The 23869-nt window shown below is 36.7% G+C and overlaps 1 protein-coding gene across 2 annotated transcripts in view; it reads right to left on the bottom strand.

Annotated features, from left to right (window-relative positions):
• Window positions 1-467: 467 nt before the first annotated feature.
• GUCY1A1 (guanylate cyclase 1 soluble subunit alpha 1) overlaps window positions 468-23869 on the bottom strand; it is a 35982-nt gene continuing 12580 nt past the window's right edge. For both annotated transcript variants that reach the window (XM_048304136.1, XM_048304137.1), the window contains exons 2-9: window positions 14289-14704; window positions 11265-11326; window positions 9586-9644; window positions 8064-8773; window positions 6123-6608; window positions 5471-5614; window positions 3467-3621; window positions 468-1501 (exon numbers count right to left, since the gene is read on the bottom strand). In XM_048304136.1, the coding sequence (XP_048160093.1) occupies window positions 1300-1501; window positions 3467-3621; window positions 5471-5614; window positions 6123-6608; window positions 8064-8773; window positions 9586-9644; window positions 11265-11326; window positions 14289-14537 (2067 nt within the window). In that variant the 5' untranslated portion in view covers window positions 14538-14704 and the 3' untranslated portion in view covers window positions 468-1299. The remainder of the gene's footprint in view (window positions 1502-3466; window positions 3622-5470; window positions 5615-6122; window positions 6609-8063; window positions 8774-9585; window positions 9645-11264; window positions 11327-14288; window positions 14705-23869) is intronic.

Here is a 23869-nt window from a genome sequence, read left to right as displayed (position 1 = left end):
GCTGAAGAGGTTAGAATAATAACTAATAATACTTGATACTACTGGGAGTAGTAGTATGTGTGTAAGCTGTGCAGTTCTCCAGCCTGCAGCTGGGATCAAACTAGAGCACAGAGGAATTTCTGGGCAGATGGATCTGCTAGTCAGCGAGGCAGAATCCTGAACTCAGAACTCTTAGCTAACTATTCTGCCAGCTCCAGAGGCAAAGCCTTTAGAATTCTCCACTCATATTCCATTATCCACAACAGAAAAGCTTGTTCTGTAGTAGTATTAATCTTTGTAAATGTGTTCATATGTGAATCTTTGTAGATGTGTTTGAAAGCATTTCTGTTCACCTGAAGATTCCCCTGGCAACTTTAGAGTGAGCATGCGATGGGCATTTCCATAACACATCACACCCACGTTTCATCCTCAAATAAGGATCAGAGCTTTAAGCTGGTGTGCTTCCATTTCATACAGTCTGACTGGAATTTCATTTCTAAGCAAACATTCCAAAGCATATTTTATTACAGTTCTGTTAAAACATTTCAAATTTAAATGACAACAAAAAGAAAACATTTATTGCTGTAATACATAATAACAAGTGGATATTATTATTTTTAAGTATTTTAAAAACCCTTAGAACTAAAATAGTTTGATGATTACAGAGATATTAGTATGTGATTATACAGTGTTTTAATCTATATTCATTTTATACACAACGTTCATGAAACAGTAAGCAGCAACTCTGCTATGCATGTGTATCAGCTACAATCAGCAGCCTGATCCAGAAAATGCTGAGCACCCTCATATTTTGACCAGTCAATGTGAGAAGATGGTCAGCAGCTTCTAGGACGGGGCCCAAATGATGCACTGGAAGGAGTATGTGATGGCAATGACAATATTTTAATGGACATTTTCTTATGGAATCTCTAAGAAAATTTTTATAGTCATTGATAAGCACCAGCTCACAACACTGCATCACTTGCACATTACATTTCCTGACAAACTGCATATACAATACCTCTAGAATTCTCAGTATAGAGAGAACTGTAGCACTTACAAATTACCACAGGGAAAATACAGTTTATAGTAGCATTTCCAACAGTGACATTGCAACATTACTTTAGCGACTATGTTCCTTATGCAAAGGAAAAATAAAAAGTAGTCAGTGACATACTTCCTGAAATTTTAATACTGGCTTTCAGGTGTTAACAATCTAAAGTGCTTTCATGTTTCATACAGTTTTAAAAATTTTCAATTTATACAAAAAAAAATTCCAAATATTTATAAATTTATTCTATACATTTGTGAATGAACAATTTAGTCTATTCCTGTTTCCTCACCGAAAAAATTTGCATTGCCATCTCCCAAATCTCGCTTTTGAAACCAAGTCTGTGAGTTTGTTCCTTGAATATAAGCATCCAGAAAATAGCAAATTCCAGGGATATCACTGGGAAAATTTGGTGGAAGCTCCTCTCTTGAGCGTGGTGTGAACACAAAACCTGGGTATTCCTTTAACAACCTAAAACAAAAATGAATCACCTTGATTAAAAATGAATCAGTCACTAATAAGTGCAGATATTCAATAATTCTTCATGAATGCCAGGGAGACTCCAATTCAATTTTTATAGTTATTTACTGAAAATATAAAAAATAATGTTTACTTGGTAACCTTGATAACCTATAAACTTATGCATCAGTGCAAATAGCAGTATCGCCTCTTTTTTTGTCTTGTCAATGTTTTGCAAGTAGGTGCTATGTTTGTTGTAAATATTTTCAAAAATTATTTAGTGCTGAAAGCTAGCTCATATCTGCACATCAAATGCACCATAATTAATGCTTCAAAGAATGGAATACTGTCAACCTTATTAATTAAACTATTCAGACCCTCTTACCAATTCTAATATTACTTCCTTTTTCACAGATTGAAACAGAGAGTGCTAATTTGTAGGGATAAATATTGATAACTTGTATCTAAGCTTTCAAACAATTACTGCAATATACAGGAGTTGTGCAAGGTACCATAATGTTATCAGTGTGTCTTTAGAATTGGTGAATGAATAAAAACTTAAAAAACACCAAAAAGGAGGTTAACACCTCATTCACTCAGAAAAAAAAAGCAACTCCACAACAACAACAGTTGATCTGTTAATCAAATTGCCTATTTTCTAGGGGTATCATTCAAAATGATTTTCCATATGAATGGAATGGAAAAACAGTCAGTGTTGGCCAGCACTGCTTATGTTGACATACATAAGCACTGGCAATGCTAATGCTCTCTTTGTGTTTTCAGAGTGCATGATCAAAAGGGTTACTTTCTGTGTGCTCTAATACCTGTGCTACTTTTTCTAAATCACCTATCCAAGATCATCTAAAGCTTGGCACCCTGTATGTCACATAACACATGCTGCAGGGGATGTCAGGATCCTGTGCCAAATGCTCTGCCTGATGTTGAATGCAGAACCTTGCCACAAGGCATTATAAGATACTACAAGCTGAGTAGGAACAACAGACTACAGTCCAGGCTACAGTGAAGGTGGCAGAGCTTCCTTAAAAGATAAAAAAAATTTATAATTTTGCTTATTTTACCCAGCCAGCCATATCACTTCCTTCTAGTAGATTCACTCTTTACAGTACATTCTTATAGAATTTTTGGAAGAAACAATAATGTCTGTCAGCTGAGTGACATAAAATTCAGACATGGACCTGGAGTTCAGATGTCGACTGTTGTTACCATCACATTCAAACAGTTTCCTATTGTCTTGCCTGGCATCTACAAGACACGATTACTTGGCCATTACTTGCAACATGATTTGCAAGGTGATTTTGAAGTACAATTAAACAGACAATATAAAGAGAGTGTTAGGTTTGAAGGACAAAGGAAAGATGCTGTATTTCCCATGGAAGGGCCTGCTAGCTGTCTGCATAATCACGGACTACATGTTACTAAAAATACCTGATCTGAGTTCCATACTAACAGATCTAAACTGAACTGAAAGACCTGTATAAACTAAACACTGGTGTTTCTGATTCATTGCAATCTATTCAGTCATCCTTCCTAACCAAAGGAGAATGAAGATGTGTAGGGTGATGTTTAACCATTCTCCAGTGAGGTTGTTGTTTTCAAGGGCACCTACAGCCAGTTTGGCATGCAGTTCACCGTGAAAGCTTGAAGAAGAGCAAGCTATATGAGAGAAGAAGGAAGAAAAAGCAAGATATATACAGCTGTGGTGTAAGAGGCAAAGTTGGCCCAGATGGTCAATGTCTGAAAAACAAGAACCAGTTGTTCTGTTTCACCTTTTTTCTTGCTGCTGCTGGTTGAAGTCTGACTATTAATAACTGTGGCGCATTCATGAGGAGTCAGATAAAAAGAAAAAATGGAAAATATGTAGCAGTACTTCAAGGAAAAACAAAAAACAACGGGAAGATAATAGACTACTACAGTAACTACTGCAGGTGGACATTTTACATACATTGAGCACTGTACCTGTAAGTTGTTGGGCTGACATTTATTTTTCTAGGTATACTGCAAGACTCAAACTTATTGGCAAGGGTTACATTATTTCCAAAAAGGCAATAACGAGGCATTTTAACCCCAACAACTCCAGCAAAGACGGATCCAGAATGAAGGCCAATACGCATCTTTAAACAAAAGAAAGAAAACAGCATTAATAGGTAAAATAGAATTATTAAAGTCAATCTTATAAATTATTCTTCAATTTTAAAAAAAAAAGAAAGCAAGCAAGCTACTAAAATAAACGGAGCTAGCAGAGCCTCCTTAAAATATCTGTACTCTGGTCATTACTGCTCATGGAGAGGGAACTAGCTGAAGTTTATCTTGCATTGCATTTTTAGTAAGTAATCCTACCATATCAAAATATGACTGTGAACTGCTGTGAACTTAGCTCATACTCAGATTTTTGACTCTTACTTAGCTGATGCTGCTTTCTGTGGTTCTTTCTGGTGGTTTTTTTTTTTGAGGTGTGCTCTTTCTCTCATGTGTATTACACAAGTGTAGAGATGTTTTCATCAGAATAGCATTCTGACACAATAATAGAATGATGTCAGAAAGCTTGTACGTCTACTGTGCGTGCTACTCTTTACACATCCAGAGAGTATCATACCATTATGAAGAAGTTACAATTTCTAACTTTGAGTGTAAAAGCAGAAAAATCTGCAACAAGACCAAAATTCACCAACACAGTAAAGATGGCTGAAATATATTCATGGAAATATAAGTCTTATTCAAAGTATGCCATTTGTGGTCACACCTTTTTTTTCTTTGACAATTGATATGTAAAATGGCAGTAGAATGTGCGACAAATTTATTGCTTTGATTAGCAATAATAATAATAGCCAATGATTTCATGAAGCATTTAATTAAAAGAGATGCATGCTTTCATTAAAAATAGTTTCCTTCTAAGAAGCCTCTGTTAGGTACACAAACTTTTTTCTCCTTATTTTAAAATTAATTTTAAAAATGAGGTAGTAGCATTTGCATGTAAATGATAAACTTGTTATAATATTGTCAGGATGTTTCCAGATTTTTTAAGTGTAACTTAATTTGATACTGCAAAATACAAAAAGAAAAACATTTATTTATAATACAATACTGCTGTTCTCTGTGATAAATGTGGAGCATATAATCCTCTTAATAACCATTTTCTTTGTCTTGGAATACAGATATTCCTTTATCTAAAATTAAAAAAAAAAAGCATTAAGCTTTCTGGAGGAACAAATGAACAGATAAATGTTAAAAATGAGCAAATGAAAGACATAATGAATTGAGACACCTCTATTAAAAATACCAGTACGCCATTCCAGGCCATTTGAACTTAGCTGAGAGTCCACATCATTTTTCATGCATACAGGCCTTTCTTTTTCCTTTTCAGTGAGAGATAATCCTACATGAAAATTTCAGTACATGTGTAAATTCCCATTGAAAGGAAGCCATAAGTATAATTCCACTGAATTTAACAGTTGCTTTGACAGCATTAACACCATTATCTTATGGTGGTTCAGTATCTGACTGTAAAACAAGAACAGCAATGGAATCCTTTAAAGATGCGTCAATTACTACAATCAGAACGTCTTTGGGCATTCATATTCATAGCTTCTGCGTCAAAAGACTTGGAAGATTTGGAAAGAGGATTAGTCATTTCCTTAGAAAAGAGAATATTCCATGACACCGACAGATTTATTGCTACTGAGACAAAAACTGCAGCGTGTCAGATTGCACCTATTGACTTCACTGTATTTGTCTTTTGGGTTGATTTTCAGATCTCTATTTCATCTTTACCGCTCCGCAAAACTCTCATCCACAGAACTAAAAAGGTCAGCTTCTCCAGCCACCGTCACTTGATTCCCCAAATTAATGGGGAGTCTGAGTTAACGCAATGATGTGAAATTTCTTTGAGACAAAATCCCAGAAAGCAATTAAACAAACAAAAATGCTCACTTTAACCAAATAAAATACAATAAAATATATGACCTTGATAGGCTCTCCATGGGGAGACACCACCTCGTCTGACAGTTCCATCATCTTAAGGGCCATCAGTGCTATCTGAACAGCATGTGTTTCACTTTCTTTGTGTAAGCCTCCAGCAACACAGTAGGCATCTCCAATAGTCTCAACCTAAAACAGGCATATATATTTCTTACTGTTAAACTGTTTGAAAAATATAAAAGAACAGCCAATATATCTTCAGTACTAGTTGTAGCTACATACAATTCTCGACCAAGTCTTATTTTTCCTGCAAAATTATTTAAGAACTGGACAAATCTTGCAGTATCATGCAAAAGGAAAAACTGCACAATTTATATTTATTGCTGGCCATAATTCTAAAATACTTTTCCTTTTTCACTTACTGTCAGGCACCCATAGCTACATTAAATGCCTATTTACTCCAGAGTCACAGCACTGTCATTGAACTTAATTTTTAAAATTAACTTTTAAGTTTTGACAGGTGTCTCTCTTGGCTGAATGAAAAATTGTTCATGCTGATTTTTGTTTTTTGATTTTTCTTTCATTTAAAAAAGGTTTATGGCAAAATAATTTTTTGACCTCTATTATCTGCTGTCTCATTTAGTCTTAATTTCCTTCCCTGCCCCAGAATCCCATAGAAAAGCAATGAATTGTGTACCTTGTAGACATCTAGTTCTCCACATTGGTAATCAAAGCGAGTATAAAGCTCATTAAGCATGGTGATAACCTGCATAGGTGAGCATTGGGAACAGATGGCAGTGAACCCAACAATGTCAGAAAAAAGCATTGTGACATTATTAAATTTCTTGGCTTGTACAACTTGTCCCTGCCACAGCTGCTGAGCAACCTCTCCAGGAAAAATTGAAAACAGAAGATCTACAGTCTTCTTCTTCTCTTCTTCAAGTGCTTGATGAGCCTGCTCAAGGGTTGCTTTTAGCTTTCCTAACCTCTTCTTCAGTCCATCCTGGGCTCTAGCCTGCTCTCCTATCAGAACAACATCTCTTAAAGCATTGTGAATGGGAATATCAGAGAGGTACAATCCACGTCCTGTAAAATCTTCTAGTCTATCCACACAGGGAGATCCCAAGAATAGAATGGCACTGGATTCAAAAATATAGATCATTTGGCCTTTAAGGTCCATTACCTGAAACAGTTAGAGAAACAAGAATTCATGCAAAACATGCATGGTAATGATTTAAAAGCAAGAAGTTTTAGAGAAAATACATTTTGCTAAAATGTAAGAAAATCAAGACTGGTTCATAGTCCTTACATTTTCATTTAGTTGCTTAGAGAAAGCATGGGGTGCTGAATCACAGAGCCACCAAATAAGTTAATTTTTATTCAGCCCTCTGGTACAAAAGGACCCCCAACTTAAGGATGAACACCTAGCTGTGTTTGAGTATCAGTTTATCTTAGGGAGAAAAGAAAACCAAAAAGAATAATTCTGTGCATTTTCAGCAATTGATAAAATGTGTGACTACAGTGGCCTATGATTTTCTACTAATAACTAGTTCATGCATCACTTTCTCCACAAGATAAAGTGGGAAAATCTGCTTAAGTTTTATCACAGGGTGTTCAGTACTCACTGCAATTTAAAATTAAAGGCATAAATGTCAGAAATATCCAATTTTAATGGTCTAACAAGGAAAATATTTTGTGTGAAGTGTTTTTATATCCCTTCTGTAGTCAGTTGTGTAATGTGTAAGGTGCTGCAGAGCTTAGCTTAACATGGCTTTGAAAGACCACTCTTTTAATAAAATCTGTTCCCTACTAACAGACGTTTGCATATGCAAGTATACGTAAAATCAAAGCCAAGTCTACTACCCCTTACAATCATTCTAGCGCAGAAATGGATCTGCAATGAAGTAGCTACAGTTTTTAATAGTAGCTACATTAGTAACTGGGTAAAAGAGACCATTCTTCATTTAAGTTTTTGGAGAGTTGAGTCTGAACTGGTAACTCATCCTAGAGTGCCTCAGGTGTATATAAGCTGGAATTCAGCTGGGACCAGGAACGAATAAAAACAGTCACTGAATACTCAATGTTTTTTACTGTCCCAGGTCATTTGTCACACACCCAGCTTCAGCAAAGATAGTTGTAATCCCATCAGCTGAAACTAAGTGGAACCTTTGGTGATTGTATCTCATGAAAACATCACAGTATCAAAGATACCAACATAGCAAAGGCTGAATGATCACAGAAAACATCAATTTCTTTCCCCCAAATCCTATAGCTGTTTCCAAATTACTCAGGGGTGTTTTGTTAAAGCTTTACCTGCCACTGTCCCTGTGCTGGAGATGCCCTTATTCTCAGCAGCATGGCATATCACTGGCTTTATCTCAGTATTTCAAATTATTAAAATAAAATCAAATTTTCAGTCAGATTTTACTTGTGTAAAAGTCCTAAAGCAAAATTTTGACTGAACATAGGCTTCAGAATCTGAATTACATTTGAGTACCCTAATTAAATCATTATTATACAGTTGTATCAGATGTTCAGAGGTAGAAAATGCAAAATGCACCATGTTTTGTGGCTATTTTAACTCCATCTGAAGAAAACAAATTCCTCATAGAAGTAATGGTGATATAAAGTCTCTTACCATGGACGGTTTCATATCAGTATTATCCCATCTTCTAACTCGTACAGTAAACTGCATATTTAGCATTGTCATTATTGCACTAAAAGTGCAGCTTACTTTGGGGGTAAGAATTTCGAAATACTCTTCAAAATTGGGCTTAGCTTGAAATTCTCTCCTGGTCAAAAGTCTTCTTATCCCATTTCCAATTTGAAGAACTGACATATCCTTGTCAAACATAAAATGAAATGGGAAAGTCTTACAGAACATAGAGGCAGGAATCACAAGTGAAGACTGTGGTTTACATGGAGATAAGGACGGTTTTGCACTTTTGACTTGTATAGAATACAGCAAATAAGGCTGATTAGCAAACTCAGTGCAGTCGTTATGGAAACAAGGAGGCATGAGCATCACTTCCACCTCAGTTTCATACAAAATATGAGCTGCTGCTTTAATGATACCAGGTAGAATAAGACTTGTGATTTTCTTAGGAAAGAAATAATAAACATTTAAGAAGTCCTGATCTTTCTCCAGGCATAATATGGAGGCATCTTCAAGTCTGTCCTTTTTTCCTGCTTCTTGGCTGTGGCCACTCTGCTTCAGCAGAGTAGTGAAACTATTCAAGAAGTCCTTAAGGGTCCCTCCAATAACCCCTAATATGTGTTCATCCTCTTCATAGCATATTTTGAATAGCTCTTCACCAAGAGATTCCCGTAGAGATTCCACGGGAACACCTGCATGGAACCACATTTTAGTCAGAACTGCACTCATGATCCAGAATCACAGGCCATTTTTACATCCACATTTTTTTCATCCTAGGCCAAAGCAAACTATCAATATCCTTCCCTGATCCAGCATTGACACCCAAGGGCACTCTCATTTAGGAATCCTGGAATCAAGGCCTGGAAATGGGGGGACAATTTGTTGTAGTTTAGAAAGATCCACAATTCGGTGTTCTTTGTAGAGATGTAGACAAAACAAATGCAAGTTTTGGCACAAGATTTAACTCAACTCCCTTAGACTGATATAAAGGAGTAAAATAAGAATTTTAAAAATTACCATAAGAATAAAATAGGATCTGTAGATATAAGTACTATGCCTGATCCAGTACATTGAATGATGCTAGGAATATTCTGGAGCACTGGGGCCAATTGGCACCGAATGGCTTACAACTTCCCTAGTAAATTTGTTTTAACTGGATAGCTTCATGCAAACCAACTGTTGGGAATGTTCCAATTCCCCAGCTGTTACTGGGAATCCTTTGAAAAAGTATTGTCTCTCACAGCCCAACTATGTGCTTGGACCAGTTTAACAGTTTAAGAGTACAGAAGACCATATTTCAGTTGCAGGAAAGGCTAATTTACTATAACAGATGTTACATATTACAAATTACAGAGTTCTCTTCTGACACACAAAAGTCCTTCAGAATATGAAGTAACATATTAGTAACAAGACTAATTTATATAAAATATATTACTTTTTTTTATATATAGCATATATAATCTATTTATTTATTTATATATATTATTAAACAAGCTTACATTACCTGCTGCATTAGCGTGATCACTGATTATTTTTTCAAAATCTTCTCTATCAGCAGTTTTTCTGCAAAGATTATAAAAATATAAATAAAACCCCTAAGTAATTACGATAAAAGTGGTAAAAATAGTAAGTACAGAAGTTACCTACCTTGTCTTTAAAGTGTATAGACCCAGTTCTGCTGATCAAATAGGAAGTTTTTAATTAATTCAAAAGGGGGTCTTGGTAGGATCTTAGACTATCCTCTGCATTTCTGGTAAATTAAAGCTTTGGTGGTCTGAGCTCAAATTATGGATTTAGGCCAAATGCTATTGCATATATATTGCATGTAACAGTCCTGTTTTTTGTTTGGTTTGTGTTTTTTTCTTGAAGCCAAAACCGTATTTCCTAACATATTGTATAATATAATTGGGATTTATATTCAAGCATTTTTTGGAATTACATTGCATTTAATTTAAAAGAGGTGCGAACATATTTCTGCTTTGAGAGGAAATACCAATAACGACTATTAACTTCAAAATTACTTTTTCATTGGTAGTAACACAGATATTTAACACAAACCTGCAGCCCTGAGTTCTCTGAGGACAATAAATGTCAACCTGAATGTTTGACTCACAGTTATGAGAATGACATATAGCTTAGATTATTAGATTTATTGCTTCATATAAGCAATAAACTCCTAATACATGCTATCTGAATTTCATCACTTGGAATACCATAGGTATATTTATATGCAAAACCAATACAGACATTTAGATTTGTTTTACATTTGTATTATTGCCTCATTCAGAATATCACAGTAATTTTTTCTTTTCAAGTAATACTCCAGGGAAGGAACACATAATTAAAGAATGGGAAAACACTCATAGCAATAAGCCAGTCAGCAACTGCAAAGCACATCTGACCCGCTATCTTTGGTTCAGTCAATGCATGTAAAGTGCTTTAAAAATATCAAGTATAATTTAAAAGATACACTGCAATTATCTATTCTTACCATGGTGAGCAACAGTGTAGTTTCCAACTTGATTATTTTTCTTCACTTCAGAAAGCAGATTTAAATGGATGGGCTTATTTTTTCAGATGTATTCAATAAAGTGAATCCTCAGTGTATCATGAGATGCTAAGAAATTCTCACTCCCCACAAGGCTCAAATGATTAATATTGGAATAGTACTAAGAAGTGCTGAAAATTGAGCTGAGTTCCTCAGAAACAGAAACCAGAAGCCAAGTAAGCTCGGGAAAACATCCATGTCAGTATCTATAGTGTATGAGTGTTCACTCATACAGTGTATCAGAAACCAAATTCTTTTGTTTAATACTGATCGTATTTAAAACTCTTTTTCTGGGATCTTAGAAACAGTGGGCTAGATCCATATACAACCATATCTATCGTTCCATCTATGCCAAGCAGTCTCTGAGTTCCTCCAAAGTTCTTGCCTGTTTCCCTGTACAATTTGCCCATTAAGACAACTTTGTGAGTGATATAAATATTTGTGAATATTTTAAAATAAGCGAAATCATTACTAGCTTACATTACATGAAATGTTACACACTAATTCGACAAGATAACTGAAAACAAATTCCAGAAGTCTTGATTCCCGGTCACCACCCCATTCCTAGTCCTTATGAACTATCTGAAAAACATTTTTGCAGTCAAGTTAGTTACAAACCCATTACACTTACATACCTGGTTTCTTTTATTCTGTGTTTTGCTAGTGTTCTCTGCAGTGCAAGATTTAGCCTTTCAAACTGGGGAAAAAAATATGTATGTCATATGTATCTATGTCACTGGTGAAAATTTAATCATGAGAAAACATTTTTATACAAAGAATTACTTTTCCATCCTTGGGACTAATGACTTTTTTCAAGACACTATTGTTGTTAGAAACAGTATGTCACTTCTGTGGTTACAGGGTTTACTTTATGTTCATCTCTTCAGCTTCAGTCCTTCTATAATTAAGCCCCTCAGCTCATGTGCACCAGCAGTTGTGTATTTTAAATACAGTGATATTCTTTACTTCCAAGTTTTCAGACGGCAATAAAGACAGTGCTGCTAAGAAATAAGTATAACTAACACACCTTTCTATTATTACACATCTTCCCCCCAGAAAACACGCAGTACTATGAATACAAAATGCAGAAAAAAAATCTTTTCAGTTTAAGATAGATACTCCCAACAGAAAAAGCCGCTTATATTCTGCATTATGCCCAAAGCAAAACAGTTAAAAGTAAATCTTACAGCAAATAGCTTTTCTTGGAATATGAATAGTTGGACTTTTTCAGGGCAATTTCCCCATTTTCAGGGCAATTTTCTATAGTGTCAAGACAGAAATTGAAAAAGGTGACAGTTTCAAATGCAGCTATAAAAGATCAGTGTAACATTCTATGCCTCAGATTACCTGCTTTTATGTTTTCAAGACTATAGCATTTCAAGACAATGTTAGAACCATTCTTCTAAAGAAAAAGAATAATTTTGGCTGTGTATGCCACAACCCCAAATATCCTCCAGATGAAAATCTAGTCACTGTAGATATCCTTTGTAAAAGGATTATCTAATAAACGACATTTTAGAGCATAATGAGTATTTGCCTTAAATTACTTCAATCCCATGATTCCATATCCCTTCTGCAGCTCCTAACTAGAACAGATGGAACATTTTCTAAATATGCATATTTCAAATTTTTAGGGCCAGTAAAGCTGTCATATGTATGTAGTCTCTGATATTCAAAACCCAAACTTCCCACACAGACAGGGTCATAGAATAGTACTATACTGGCATGATAGAATTTGGCCATGAGGCTTCCTGTGGCCTGGCTTTTCTTTGGTTCTCGTTCCCTGAAGAAACAAGCAGCTTTTACTGCATCTTTCACTTTTTGTATTTTCAGGAGGAAAGTTTGCACAACTAAAGAAAAAATCATGTGAAAGCAAGGCAGTATATTCTGGAAATGTTTTCCATGCAAAAATCTAAAGTGAATTAGATATGTATAGGTATATATCTATCTAAGTATATACAATATACCATACCATGTATATGAATGCAACATAAATTACATCTGTGTAGAAACTGATACAGCAAGTGGAATGCCACTCAATTCATTACTTATATATGAGCAATGTTCTCTATATTTCTGTAAAGAAAGAAGAAAATAAAACAACAACAGGCACTACATTATATCTCAAATTTAATCAAAAAGTTGTGTGGATGCACTGTCCTGGATTTCCATGCATAGCTCGCTGTTTCCATGAGAAGTTCATGAATCAATAGGGGTCATGATGCAGCCCTGTTTTGGAGCTTCCAGTAGGAAGGAAGATGATGTTACTCAATGGTGTTTAAGTAAGGTACTGTAAAGTATATAAGCAATGAAAAATGTTTCTAAACAAGCAAAACCCTTTTATGGAAAACTAGGATTAGGAAGATGCTTATGGCTTTACCCCAAACGATCATGAGAACATGGACAAAGTTCTAATAAATATGAGTAGAGTAATTGTAAATAGCAGCAACAATAACTTTGAACTTAAATGGTTCCTAGGGTAGATGGTCATAATATCATCATGTTGCCAAGCTTTTGTCCCAACTGATGAACTAGCCTATCATGATTACGTAATAGGTAACTGCATACATTTATACCACTCTTTAAAGCGAAAAAAAAATACCCGTTACTAAAAATCCCACCAACAACTATATACTAGAAAAGGAATACAGCAATCATGACACCCTGGAAAGGGTGCTTTGCCAGTTCAATTTTGGCTTTAAAGTCTTACTCTTTATAAATTCAAAGATCAGTTTAAAGGGATGAATTCCATCTGTGTAAGTGCAGCAGATGTAAAAAGGGGTTTTCCAAAACTTAGTTACCTAGATGTTTAGTAAATGGGTAATAGATGAAGAGCTGCATAACCATTATCTGCAAATAGATTTAACAAAACTCCAGCCCTTTAAGTAAGGTACACTGAATATCCAAGTACTGGAATTGTAATTAAATAACTATACAGAACTGACCATTTGCTATTGGTATTCCCAACATTTGTCAGTCAGTTCCTTCAAACTTTCCACTGAATTTGAGACAAGGCCAAGAGTTGAATGTTATGGAGCTACATTTTTCATGTTCTTTTTACAGAGATAAACCATGGTATTCATCTCCACTCAAGCAAGCCTGCACTGGACCTGTTCTCAAGTTGAGCAGAGACATAAGAATATCTTTGTGGTAAACACGAACAGTAATGTTTTTAAAAATAGTATGACAGGAGGTTAGCATCATAGCAGATGGAAACAGCTATTTTAATTTTTTTGCGATAATGACTAATGCACTTAGCAGTTTGGATTCAGTTAAGTGAACTGATGAGATGACCACATAATTTACATAATTAGGTAACAAGGCAGAATTTCTATTACTATATCTCTGTGTAAAAAAATGCTACAGAAATAGCTGGATTAAAAAATTTAAAATTAAAAAGACCAGTGAAAGGTTACAAATACAAGGCAAAAATAGGGGAAATACAGTGGAAGGAATGGTGTGTACAAAGTAGATTGTGGCAAAATTATATCCAGAAGGAATGGAAGTAGATTTAAACTATGGAGAACTATGTAAGAACAAAAACTCTGAAGTCAAAACAACTTTCTAAAGGCTTACATCTAAAGGCAGGCATAAAATGCTTTTTTAACATTTACAATTAAATGCTATTAAAGTCTTATTATTACGAAGTATCTATTTACCTCAGGAAAGATTAGTTTGCAGATGCTTTCAGTTAGTGTGTGCAGGTACACTCTACTTCTGCTTGTTTTCCGTTGTGGAAGGTTCCCTTGACCATCTTTTTCATGGACTTCTTTGCAGATGGGCAAAGCTGCTCTAGAGCTGTTTTCTGTGCAGTCCTTGTCATGTTCCTCAGTAATGTGACCTTGAGTCAGTAAGGAGAAAGGACATTCTCCTGTGATCTTCAAGTCTTTCAGTTTTGTACAGAACATACTGTACGAAGTCTCTCTCTTGAGATTAGGAGTACTTGGCTTTGTGTTTAATAGTTCTCTTCTGTTTACTAACAAGAGCAGAAGATGCCAGAATAATAGGTTGATACGGCAACCACTGTGGAAGGTTATTGGTAGCTATAAATCACCACAGGAAAAAACTTGTGCCCCTACAAAACAAGAAAAAAAGAAAAAATTACAAACATTTATTTTCTCTTTTAAATTACCATGATGTGCCAGTTTTATCTTAAGTACACTAAAATAATGGCTTTTTGAGGACTTTGCTCAGGAAAGCACTTAAACTCACGTGCCATTTTGAGCATGTAATATCTACTGACTTCAGTGCTTCAGGTAACTCAAGTTGCATGCACAGTTAAGTTTTGTATGAGTTGGTATTAAAGTGATTAAGGCAGAGGACTTGTCTTATCTGACACATATTTAGTCACATTGATGGATGAGGTTTCTGAAAGAGTGGAATTCCAATGAGGAAAACTTTTAAATTCTTTATAAGTAGCTATTAAAAACTACCTCATATGGCACAATGAAACAGATTAGTTATAAGAATTCTTAGGTCTAAATTTACTTGATGTCCAAGATGTTCTTTATGTAATAGAGAAACATATGACTAAAGTTAGTGTGTGCACTTCTTAAACAACAAACCATCCAAGACCAAAGGTTAGATTCTCTTGTAAAAACAATTGACTGGTGACAACTCACATCTTGGGAATTTGACTACACAACTGCAGTTGCTTGGAAACACCAAGGGATTTTTATGCTTTTGAAGGTGCTATTTTCCAAACAACACATTAAAAAAACCAGCTGCACTTTTAATTTTAATAATGGTTCCATTTGTTACAGGGCCAAAGCCCAGCTAGAACTTAATCTGGCTACTGCTGTAAAACACAAAAAATGTTTTTACCAATTCATCAGCAACAAAAGGAGGGCCAAGGAGAATCTCCATCCTTTACTGGATGCAGGAGGAAACATAGTGACAAAGGATGAGGAAAAGGCTGAGGTACTTGGTGCCTTCTTTACCTCAGTCTTTAATAGCAAGAACAGTTGCCCTCAGGGTACTAAGGCCCTGTGTTGGAAGACAGAGACAGAGAGCAGAATGATGCCCCTATAAACCAGGAGAAAATGGTCCGTGACCTGCTACGCAACTTAAGGCACACAAGTCCATGGGACCAGATGGGGTCCACCCAAGGGTATGAAGGGAACTGGCAGAAGAGCTCACTAAATCATCTTCCATTGTTTACCAGCAGTCCTGACCAATTGGGGAGGTCCCAGTTCACAGGAGGTTAGTTAAGTTAATGTCCATCCATGACAAGTCAGAAGGAGGATACACCTTGACAGCCTGACTTCAGTCAGGCTCAGTCAGCCAGGGCAGGTCATGGAGCAGATCATCTTGAGTGCTATGACACAACACATGCAGGACAACCAGGGGATCAGGCGCAGCCAGCACGGGTTTAGGAAAGGCAGGTCCTGCCTGACAAGTCTGGTCTCCTTCTATGACGAGGTGACGTGCTTAGAGGATGAAGGAAAAGGACGACGTCTACCTAGACCCAAATAAAGCCTCTGACACCACTTCCCACAACATTCTGGAGAAACTGGCTGCTCATGGCTTGCACGAGCATACCCTTTGCCGGGCAAAGATCTGGCTGGATGGCCAGGCCCACAGAGTGTTGGTGAATGGAGTTCCATTCAGCTGGTAGCCAGTCACTAGCAGGGTTCCCAGGGCTCAGTACTGGGGCCAGCCCTGTTTAATATCTTTATCAATGACCTCGACAACCAATGACCATCAAGTGCACCCTCAGTCAGTTTGCAGGCAGCACAAAACTGCTGCAGATCTGCTGCAGAGGGATCTGGACAGGATGGATCTATGCACTGAGGCAAATGACAGGAGGTTCAACAAGACCAAGTGATGCTTCCTGCCCCTGGGTCACAACAGCCCCATGCAGTGCTACAGGCTGGAGAGAGTGACTGGAAAATTGCCTGGCAGAAAAGGACCAGGTACTGGGGGTGCTGGTCAACAGCCAGCTGAACATGAGCCAGCGTGTTCCCAGGTGGCCAAGAAGGCCAATGGCATTCTGGCCTGTATCAGCAATGGTGTGGCCAGCAGGACCAGGGCAGTGATTTTCCCCCTGTACTGGGCACTGGTGAGGCTGCACCCTGAATCCTGTTTTCAGTTCTGGGTCCCCTACAAGAAGGACATTGAGGTGCTTGATCATGTCCAGAGAAGGCTCTGGGGTGCAAGTTTTATGAGGAGCAGCTGGGGAAGCTGGGTGTGTTCATCCTGAACAAAAGGAGACTCAGCAAAGACCTTACTGCTTCTACAACTGTCTGAAAGGAGGCTGTAGCAAGGTGAGGGTCACTCTATTCTCTCAGGTAAGAAGTGACAAGATGAGCAGAAACAGCCTCCAGTTTTAGCAAGGGAGGTTTAGACTGATATTAAGAAAGATTTCTTCACAGAAAGGGTGCTCAAAAATTGGAACAGGCTGCCCAGGGAAGCAGTAGAATCATCATCCTTGGAGGTATTTAAAAGATGTGCAGACGTGGCACTTAGGGACATGGTTTAGTGAAGATGATTTACCTGAAATCTGAAAAAGGCTCATTTCTTTCATTTTCTATTGACCGTATCTCATTGAATCAGATCCTCTCATCCTCATATAATACTCTTTAAAAATAATCCTCGAGAGCTTTTGGTGACTCTGGAAGCAGTATTACATTTTTCTCTCTGGAGATACAACAATTATTTCTTTCAAAGGCAATACGGCTTTAATAAGCCTGTGCACTACACCATTTGTTTCTGCCCCTGAGACACCCCAAGGGCATTTGGGGTCACATGGCAACTGTATCAGGGTTAAAAATAACTAATTCTCTGATACAGGTTATCAGCTGCTGCTTTTGAAACAGCTGGAATGAATGGCACAGCAGAGGAGTGCTGCAGACACAGCACAAATGCCACGGATAAAAGGAGAAATAGGCAGGCGCTACTTTGATTGGACCTGCTGCTGCAAAAAATATTTGGCAGAAAAGCCCCTTTTAAAGTATGCTGTAATACTGATGGTGTCAGGCCAGGTTCGAGGGGACATCTATCAAAATTACCGTCTTATTTTAAGAATCAATAAACACAATGCTAAGAACAAGAGGCTGAAGAATGTTTACATAACATTTTATATTTCTGATTTCAGTTTTTACTCAGAAACTCATTTGTTTCTGCTGCATGGACATCAGTATGAATATGCTTCATTTTTTATTGCTGAATAACACTCTGTAGCAAATAAGGCAGTGAAAAGTTTAAAGCAAGAACTATACTCCAAATACATAAATATACATAGTACTTTATACTGTAAGCATTGTTTTATATATATATATATGTATAGATATTTTTATTCAGAAGCCATTACATACCAAATATTACTATACTAAGAAAGAAAAGCAGAAAAGAACTGTATTTTCTGTAGTTGGACTGATCTGTGTACTGAAGTAAACATACATATATATATGCACCATTGTCAAAGCTAAACTAAATTATGGCTCTGATGGATCTTACATATATACTCACATGCTCTGCTGGATTTGGGCCTTAAATTTCAAGATAAATTTTGAATTTATAAAATAACTACTAAAACTTCTTAAGTCAAGTATATCAGCACTTTGAAAGGAAAAAACTCTGAAATATATTTTGGTGAAAAAATGTAGAATTAAACATTTAAAACATCTCCCAGGGAATGCAACACTGCAATAGTATATGCTGCTATTTAAACACTCTTTAAAAAAGTTTCTCAGTGAAGAACGTAAGAGTGAATTAATGGCTGAATTAGATAACAACAAATATTTACTGCATTTGTACTAACCTAAGAACAAAGAAAGTGAATCACCCTCAGCAATTACCAATGGTTTTCATGGGTTTTCTGTTTCTTTGGTTATTTTTCTCCTGCTGATGAAACTATTTCTCTATTTTTAGAAAACAATAATCTGGAACTATTTGGGGTTCACTTCTATGCCAGTATATTGTATTTTAATTAAATTACATTTATTGGGATAGGAAAAATATCCAGGCATGTAGAATCAGTTCTGTAAAGGAAGTGATGGCATCATTTTACACCTGTAAAGTCTGTAGAAGCTGCCAAGTGGGAAGAAGATGGTCATGGGAAAAGACTTTTTTGGGGCAAAATGGGCACTGATGTGAAGATCCCCGAGTTGACAAAGCTGCTGGACATGCAGCTACTGTGTCTGCAGCTTCTTTTTGTGATGCCATCCTTTGCGCTGCAGGACACCTACATTCAGCCTCTTCCTGCCCTGCTGGGGACTGGAATCTTTGCCCTTGATCTGAACATGACCCTGGGCTCCTGCCAGTTGCTATTTATGAACACATTATCATTGATTTTCAAGAACATGGGTATTCCTGATGTTTCTAGCAATAATGCTGTTGTACAAAACCAGTATCAGATCTTTAAAGTCAAAATAATGAAGACACAGTTCCTAAAGAAAGTTTTCTGAAGAACCATTTTCTAAGAATCCTGAAGTTCTTGTTTTCTCAGAGACAAACCGTATGGTTCTTTGATAACAAAGATCGCAATTCAAAACCATTATCAATTTGACAGGTATAACAATTTTCAAGCAGTGGTCAGTTCAAAACTCTTCCTGACCTCTGCAAGGATAAAACCCCCCAAATCACATCTGCAAATTAACAAAGTGGATAACCTAATTCCATGACACTTCAGAGGATTCAAATATTGAAAAAAAAAAAACCCTCTCTGCACAGACTAGGTCTTCCTTTATTAAAACATCAAGTTTGCATCTGGTATCCTAAGTGCATCTTGCACTTAATTTAAGTAATATTCAGAAAAAAAGTCTGTTGTGTTATACAAAAATCTGTCTCACTCAGATGGTAATTAGACAGTGGTGTTAAAGGTCTGACAGGAGAAAGATAATGAATCCCCAGTGTAGAAATTATAAAGAATTTCAGCAGTATAATGGACCTTCAAATGGTACGACAAAGATGATACCACACATCACAGGTTAAGTTAAACACCTGCAGACATGTTTCAGGAATGAGGAACACCAGCTCTCCCATTGTTCACTGTATCTTTAGACATTTTCTGATCATAAATAAAAGAAAAGAAACATGAAAAAAGTTTTCTGGTTTTAATTTCTCTCCAAACATTGTTTGAGAGAGCTCATCCCAGGGGAGAAGCAGTGTTTAATGCGGATTCTCCACCTCTGACACATTAATTGATGTCATAGTTACCTTGGGAAACAAATTGAAAATTAAAATTAAAAATCTGCTGTGAGATCTAACTACAAGCAGCCAATTTATTTAGTGTCTGACTGAATACAACATGGCACTGTGCCACTCAGAAAAATGAAGATGACTTTACACACTATAGTCATAGCTGCAGAATAACTTAACAGTGCTCAAAATGCTTTGTACAAACATTTCATTCTAAGTTTACATCTACACTTGTCTCACAGTCAAAATGCATTCCTGTATGTTTATTTGTACTGGCTGCTTCTGCATATTTCCTTTATTACAACATTTCTTGACACTGTCTTGCAATACAGATCAATGAATCAATCATACAGTATAACCCCTAATATTAACACATCCATTTATAATAATTAAGCAATACCACTTGTCAACAGTAGCTAAAGGTAGTTTACAATCTTAATTTATGGACATGGCACAAAAATTAAAACCAGCATTAAATACTTTTCTCTTACAACAAGCAGAGTCCTTTGCTCACAGTAAGACAGAATATGGTATGATGATATGCCATTTTTTAAATTTTAAATTATACATATCCCTTTGTTAGATGAACTGCTGCATGTTGAGCAAGAATTGAAAAAAAAAAAAATTAGGGTTTTTTCAGCAGTCAAAAGATACGGCTGACTGAATCTAACTTTCTCTAGTACAAGAGTGCAGCACTTGCAGGAGTGGTGTGGAAGCCTTTGCCTCCACAGAAGCAGCTGTTAACTTCTGCCTTCATGTAAGAAAGAGGCTTGCTATTCCCACTCAGCTCTAATCTCTGTGGGATTCAGAAATCCCTGCCTTTTGCTCCTTGCCAGTCAGTGCCTCTGCAGAGAGCAAGGCAGGAGCTGCTCCTTTTAGGCACGGGCAAAACACAACCAGCTTCTAGTGAGACAGGTTAGGACCAAACACCCACCCTATCAGTAGCAGCTCATTTCTGTTTCAGCTGCTCTGCCTATCAGCTGAAAAACACAGCTAAAATAACTAAATCTTGTAATTTTTTCTAAATAATATGCAGTACAATATCTGTATCTTATTTTTTTCTACTTCAAGTGCTGTGGGTAGCAACAAAATCAAAGCCCTGGTGATTGGTCTGTTTCCAAGGATCTTAAGGAGGTTTCTAAAATACTAAGAATAAACACCTCAAGTCCACATCAATATATAAGCTCATCTTTTAAGAAGTCAAAGTAAGTATTTATTAGTCTTATTAAATCCTGTACAAGTAAGTTAATCTTTCATTAGTTGCTTCATTGTTAAACATGTCCAGGGTACACAACCCTCAAAGCATTAATTTGTTTGGGTATTGCATAGGAAAGGAGTTGAGGTCTAGAAACCCCCTAATGTACATGACCATTCAATCCTAAATCATTACCACCCTTGTGTCAGTGTAGACACTGGCTTTACTTACTCTACAAAGTAGTTCCTTTCTATCCTGAAAGATTCTAGGTTTTTTCACAGTACATATTTTTGCTACCTGAGCAAAGGCAATAACTGATGAAAGGTTGTTATCCTCTCTATAGATCCGGATAAGACATGATATTGAACAGTGGACTTCACAAGAAATTAGTAGATTCAGCAATCTCAAATTCCACTCCAGCTCCCAAAAGGAATATGCTTTGCCAGGCATTAACTTTCCTGCTTGTTCACCCAAAATTTCCACCCTTCTTTCTTTCACGTCAATCCTGGTTCTGATCTGTCTACCTCAGAGCCCTTTAAGAGTAGTCTTTTACCATTTTTTCTCCAAAGCACAGATTGCCATTGTGTGCTGTGCAAGCCCAGTTCCAGTGTTCTCATTACCAGACAGAGCTCTGTTTAGGGCTATTTCTAATACAAGTAGAGTCAATATTTTTCTGTAAGTCACAGCATACTTTTGACAATAAGGAAATACCACAGCACACCACAGATCTTATTGAATTAGTGGAATTGCAGTGATTACAAAAGTAAAAGATAGTAAAGCAGCTATGATAAAATAATACAAATCATACCAATCCATCATTGTTTTAACAGTCCAAACATTTTAGTAAATCCAAATTCAGTATTGTAACTCATCCCAGTGACTGTCCCATATGACTATATGACTGCTTACAGCAAGCTAAAAATCTAGACCTTGCTTTATAAGAAATCTTTCTCCCCACATAATGTGGAATTTCCTCACCTTTCTACCTTTCTCTTCTGTATAAAGTATTTTAAGAAGCAGAGACACAATCAAGTGTTTGCTCTGTGCTCGAAGTTGAATAGGTTGTGATCTGCAACATGAGACAGCTACCAAGCCAGGAGATGAAGAAAATAATTACCTTTGTTTTGTGAGAAAAAAATTATCTACTTCTCTATCTTGTCATCTATCTTGAAAATAAGTTTCACAGAATACATGTCAACTTCAAAACTACTAATATGTCTTATTTTAAGGTCATGAGACAGACATTTCTGCTGCTTTAAAATATTTGCATTTGTGTAATAACATCAAACGCTAGATATTAATATTGAAACTAATGTTCTTGATGACACGGCAAACCCCTCATTTTAAAGTATCACTATATTTCTTATATTGGTTTTGTGACTGACTCATTTCCCTGTAATGGTCTGAAGCAAGTCCCTGGATCCAAATATACCCCTGGGAGAAGCCCAGACTCCAGATGTGAAAGTTATATCGCAGCCACATCTCTGGTTTCAGTTAAAAGCAAAGAGGGGACCTTAATTACTACACCCATGTTTTGGCATGTAGCTAAAGGAAGGATCGATTCCCAAATGTTGCTGATAAAATGCATATTTGCCATTTTAAGTATCACATTAAGTACTTTTGTAGGGTAAATATTTTCCTATGCTAGGACCAAATAACATGCTGAGAAGACAGCGTGGGAAAAATATTCTCTTCCTGTGAGTCAAAACCTCTCTGTGAAAACACTCCCCAGCAAGCCCAGCAGGCAGGCTCACAGCACCTGATCCTCTGCTCCCTCCGTCACACGCTCAGGATGAAGTGCAGCCCTCGGCTGTGGCACATCCATGCCCCCTCATCCCTGGCCCACAGCAGGGCTGGACCCCCAGCTAAGCAACTTCCAATGGAGATAGCGCCCCGAGAGCCACGGCCTCCTCACACTGCAGGAGCCCTGCAGCTGCACTGCTCATAGCCATTCTTCCTGAGGCACAGATAAGGATACCTCAACAAACACTAGATACCTGTATGCAACCATGATGCACTATTCAATTTTCTGGCTTGGGTTTTGGGGTTTTTTTGAGAAATACTGATACTGAACTGACATAACTGATGAGACCTCGAGTGATCCGGCTGCCCAAATGAGGAAACAGTTGAAGGGCTCCTGCAATGAGGGCAAGCAATCCAATGCATCTGGAAATTATTCTCACACTTTGAAGGAATATATTTTTAAATATAGCACAATCTGCACTTGCAGTCCTTGAAAGTACAATACTTTCATAAAACTTGTAAGAGAAAAGCTAAGAAAAATAAGTTTATGTCTTCTTTTCAAGAATTAAAACTCGTCCTGAGGACATGCAGTGGTTGTGACAGTCAGCAGGAGTTAAATGTAAAGATCAAAGTGTTGCCCATAGCCAATGGAATTTAATTAGAATCCACAAAAGGAGGAGCACTGAGGGTCTAGAACATGAAGTCATTGTTAAATGTTGTACTTACTGATTCCTTCCAAATACCTACTCACAGCTCAATCTCTCAAACTTAGCAATGCATAGCACTTCACTCATTTAACTGGACCTTTAACTTTAAATGTCTGCAAAATCTGATTTTTGTTTATTTCATAGATCAAAAGTGCTATTTAGGAGCAAATAAAGTAAAAAAAAAGTGGTAATTATTTAATGATGAAAGTGAAATCTAGTAACCTTTTATCCCATACCATTAGTGAAATCTTTAGCTAGTATTCATGACTTAGCCAGGATTGCTGCATCTTTTTATCAATAAATTAAATAATAAACTGTTTAAAAACTCTAAATTTCTAATGCATGAAGAAACTTCTCATTTGAGCACCATGGTCTGGATTAACTGTGAAGCATCTTTCAGAGATGATAAAAAATTTCCCTTATTTCTTGAAAGACAATTATCTTGCTGAGATTT

The sequence above is a fragment of the Corvus hawaiiensis genome, chromosome 5 (genome assembly GCF_020740725.1).
Source record: "Corvus hawaiiensis isolate bCorHaw1 chromosome 5, bCorHaw1.pri.cur, whole genome shotgun sequence".
NCBI lineage: Eukaryota > Metazoa > Chordata > Aves > Passeriformes > Corvidae > Corvus > Corvus hawaiiensis.
Note: the sequence above shows the minus strand (reverse complement) of the source record. Positions and strands in the feature narration are given on the sequence as shown.